The sequence below is a fragment of the Dasypus novemcinctus genome, chromosome 10 (genome assembly GCF_030445035.2).
Source record: "Dasypus novemcinctus isolate mDasNov1 chromosome 10, mDasNov1.1.hap2, whole genome shotgun sequence".
Taxonomy (NCBI): domain Eukaryota; kingdom Metazoa; phylum Chordata; class Mammalia; order Cingulata; family Dasypodidae; genus Dasypus; species Dasypus novemcinctus.
This window is the reverse complement of record NC_080682.1, coordinates 27,245,680-27,249,640: the sequence shown is the minus strand read 5'-3', so window position 1 is coordinate 27,249,640 and position 3,961 is coordinate 27,245,680. Positions and strand designations below refer to the sequence as shown.

Below are 3,961 nucleotides of genomic sequence, written 5' to 3'. Positions count from 1 at the left end.
AGTAAAAAGGCTCCCAGACCTGCGCTGTGGGGTACAGGACCCTGTGCAGCAAAGCAACAGACCAAAAAAGACAGTGATGCAACCAGATAGAAAAAAAGTGCTAAACTATTGCTATTAATTATTACTCATTTCTTGACTCACCATTTTCAGTAAATACTGAATCAACAGTATGTTCCAGGAAATAACATTATGCTCTGTGGATTCAAATGTGTGGATAGATAAAACAATGCCTTTATTCAAGTTACAGTGTCAATGTAGTGGTAGATCTATATTGCAATCAAGCCTTCCACCAACAAATATTAAATTAAGACTGAGTTATAAAAAAGAGAGGGGTCCTCTGTGGGCAATTTAAGTCTAAGAATTCTTTCTTCTGGAAAAGATACTTAAGCTGAGATATGAAGACTGAAAAGTTATTAACTTGAGTGTTTAAATTCCATTTGACCATAATTAACTTCATGAATAGAAATTTATGAATATTTATTTATTCCCAACATTTTGTTTCTACTTTACTAGGAGACCAATGTGATAGTGCAATTTTCCTATAGATAAACGTTATATCAATTTGTCTAATTTGAGAACTGAATTATTGGTGAGTTATTAAGAGACAAAAGTGAGTGCATCTTAGGGTCTACAGCTAATCTCTTTTTCTCATACAAAATTATTGTTATTAATATGAAAAAGTAACTCAACTGATAAATTTGGCTAAAACCATGACTAAAACCTTTTTTTTATAATTTCAAAATGGGATTTGAATTGGAAAAGTCATAAAATGATCCTGTGATGCATATTTTTAAAGGGATGGACATGTAGAAACACTTTTAATGTAGTTTATTCCTTTATTGCAGAAAACTCACCTCAAAATATTATAATAAGGAAAACAAATGTTAAGATGCTGTGTTTTCCAAAATGTTACATTTTTTAAGAAAACATGATATCCACATTATGCACAGTGTTTTGTCTCTGAAACTTTGTTTATTTCAAGAGGACTTTTGAATATAGATTTAAATCACACTCTGATACCAAACATGGGTTACTTTCAATAGTGATATATGAGATTTCTTTGCATGACTGATTAGAAAGTGAGGTTCTGAAATTTATTGGATTGGCTAATTCATAATTAAGATAAAGAATTCTTTGTTTACCTTTTTTTTATGGGACTGTCATAGTGGATTCATAGGACAATCATCCTTGCTGGGGGAAGTATGAATTCTATTACAAAAAATGAAAATTTATATTCCTTATGCCCTCCAAATTAAACAATCTTAGAACAAAATAAACAAAGCAGAATAAAGAGGGAAGAAGCAGGAATGATGATAAATGAAAGTTCATTTCTAAAACATACAGGATAAAGGCAGACTAGGAAATGAGCAAGAATCTGCATCAAAGGAAATCCTAAAACTAGGCTAGCAAGCTTTTCAGTTATTGGCCCATCTTTAAATAGAATTAAGTTGAAACTTTTTCTTTTTTTTCATTTTAAATTAAATTTTTATTTTTAAAGGAGCTTTAGATTACATAAATGCTACATTAAAAAATATAAGGGATTCCTAGATGCCCACTCCCTCCCCTCCCACACTTTCCCACATTAACAACATTCTTCATTAGTGTGGTACATTTGTTATTATACAATTGATGAACACATATTGAAGCATTGCTACTAACTGTGGATTATAGTTTACATTATACTTTATAATCTGTCCCATACAATTTTGTAGGTTATGAAAAATATACCATGGCCTGTATCCATCAGTGCAATGTAATACAGGACAAATCCAATATCCCAAAAATGCCCCCATATTGCACCCATTCTTTCCTCTCACATCCCTCAGAACCTCTGGTGGCCACTGCCTTTATTTCAATTATATGAGTTCTTCCATTGCTAGGATAATAATAAGTCTAGAGTAGAATAAAAATAAATCTAGTTTAGTCTATTGTTCAATCCCCAATGTTGAGGGCTTTGGGATGGTGATGCCGACTCTGCTTCTAATTGAGAGGGAGTTTATATCCCATATTCTTGTTTTCCCTGAACCTCAATTATATACTCAATAAATAATAACATATGATTTCAATTTAATTTAGGGAGTTTCAGAATGGATTGTACAAATTTCTATAATTGCACAGAGAGATGTAAAAACAAGGACAAGTATTTATTATATTGATCCAAAGTGTGCAAAAGACATTTCCAGAAGGGTAGATAGATCCAAGAGTATCAAGAGTATAAGGGCACATGAAGAAAGTGAGCAAATGTTAAGGAGTCCTTCACAGGGATTCCAAAATAGGGAATTACTTCATAAAGAGTGCTGACAATTTACCAAAACCATGTGAGTTACATCAAGCTGTTATCTCCTGAGTATAACTTCTATAATTATGTAATTGAAAATCAAATTGCACAATGACTAACAAAATCAATAAAAATAAATCAATGAATACTTAAAATGGATACATTGGAATATAATTATGGTAATACAGAGCACTTAATTTACCTATAAATATAAAATTTTATATTGGAAGATTAGCTTTCTTTGGAATTTCTCTAAGATATGAACACACTACTAAGTAAAAATAAGGTATTTTCTTCCCTTGTTTCTGACCACAGAGATATGGATTGATATCGAACATTCTGTTAAGTTTGACCGAATGTTAAAATAGTACTTTATTTATAAAACAATCTCTCAAACAATCTTTTCACTGCTTCTTTAACATCTTTGTTCCTCAAACTGTAGATTATGGGATTCAGCATGGGAATGACAACAGTGTAAAATATAGACACAATCATATCATGGTCCAAAGCATAGTTGGAACTTGGCCTCACATACATGAAGAGGATTGTCCCATGGTAAATTGACACTCCAGTTAGGTGAGATCCACAGGTGGAAAAGACCTTTTGCCTCCCTTCAGAAGAACGCATCCTCAGAATGGCCAACAGAATGAAAGCATAGGAGATTAGGACTATCAGAATAGTCATTATCTCAATAAAGCCGACAACATAGAAGAGTATAAGCTGGTTGATGTGAGTGTCAGAACAAGAAATAGCAAGTAGTGGAGGGATGTCACAAAACACATGTCTTATTTCATTGGATGCACAGAAGGAAAGGTTAAATGTAGCCACAGTGTGTAAAGTACCATCCAAAATGCCAGCAACATAGGAAGCAATGATGAGTGGCACATAGACTTGGGGTGACATGTTAACTGAATAGAGCAGTGGGTTGTAGATAGCTACATAACGATCATAAGCCATTGCAGCCAAGAGAAAACACTCAGTAGTCCCAAAAGTAATAAAAAGAAACATCTGTGTTGCACACCCAAGAAGTGAAATGGCTTTATACTCGGACAGGAAATTGACCAACAGTGTGGGGGTGATAACTGAAGAATAGCATGCATCCAAGAATGACAACACACTCAGGAAATAGTACATGGGATTGTGGAGCCGGGAATCCCCAATGACCAATACAACCAGGCCCAAATTTCCAACCAGAGTAAAGATATAAATTGCTAGAAATGTTAAAAATAGTAAAATTTGTAGCTCAAAATCATCTGTAAAGCCCATCAATATAAACATTGTGACTTCAGTCACATTCTTCATCTGAATCCTGTATGTATTCAAATCGGATGGCAACCCTGACATTTCTATTTATAGGTTCTCAAGGCAAAATCCTGTCAAAATACTTACACAATTATGTCCTTATCTTTGTTTCTTAGAAGTGCATACTGAATTCCAAGACAATTGATGTAATCGGCAATGACAAAGTTGGCTCCAAGTGAATGAGTTATGCTGTGCAAATTATACGAAAAAATAGTATCTTTCATGTATTGGCAAAGAGTCTTAAAAATCTGTCAAAACAAGAATTTATTTTCCAATTCATAACTGACCAATTTTCTACATCTTATTCTCATTTTACACTCGTAAAAATTTCAAATATAAATATTATTGGGATTTTTAAGTTCAAAAATGTTATAGTGGAAA

The 3,961-nt window shown here is 33.1% G+C and overlaps 1 protein-coding gene across 1 annotated transcript; it reads right to left on the bottom strand.

Annotated features, from left to right (window-relative positions):
* Positions 1 to 2,650: 2,650 nt before the first annotated feature.
* Positions 2,651 to 3,622, bottom strand: LOC101425668 (olfactory receptor 5T9-like). Its single transcript, XM_004461522.5, has one exon. The coding sequence runs from the start codon at positions 3,620 to 3,622 to the stop codon at positions 2,651 to 2,653; it is 972 nt and encodes a 323-aa protein (XP_004461579.2).
* Positions 3,623 to 3,961: the final 339 nt, after the last annotated feature.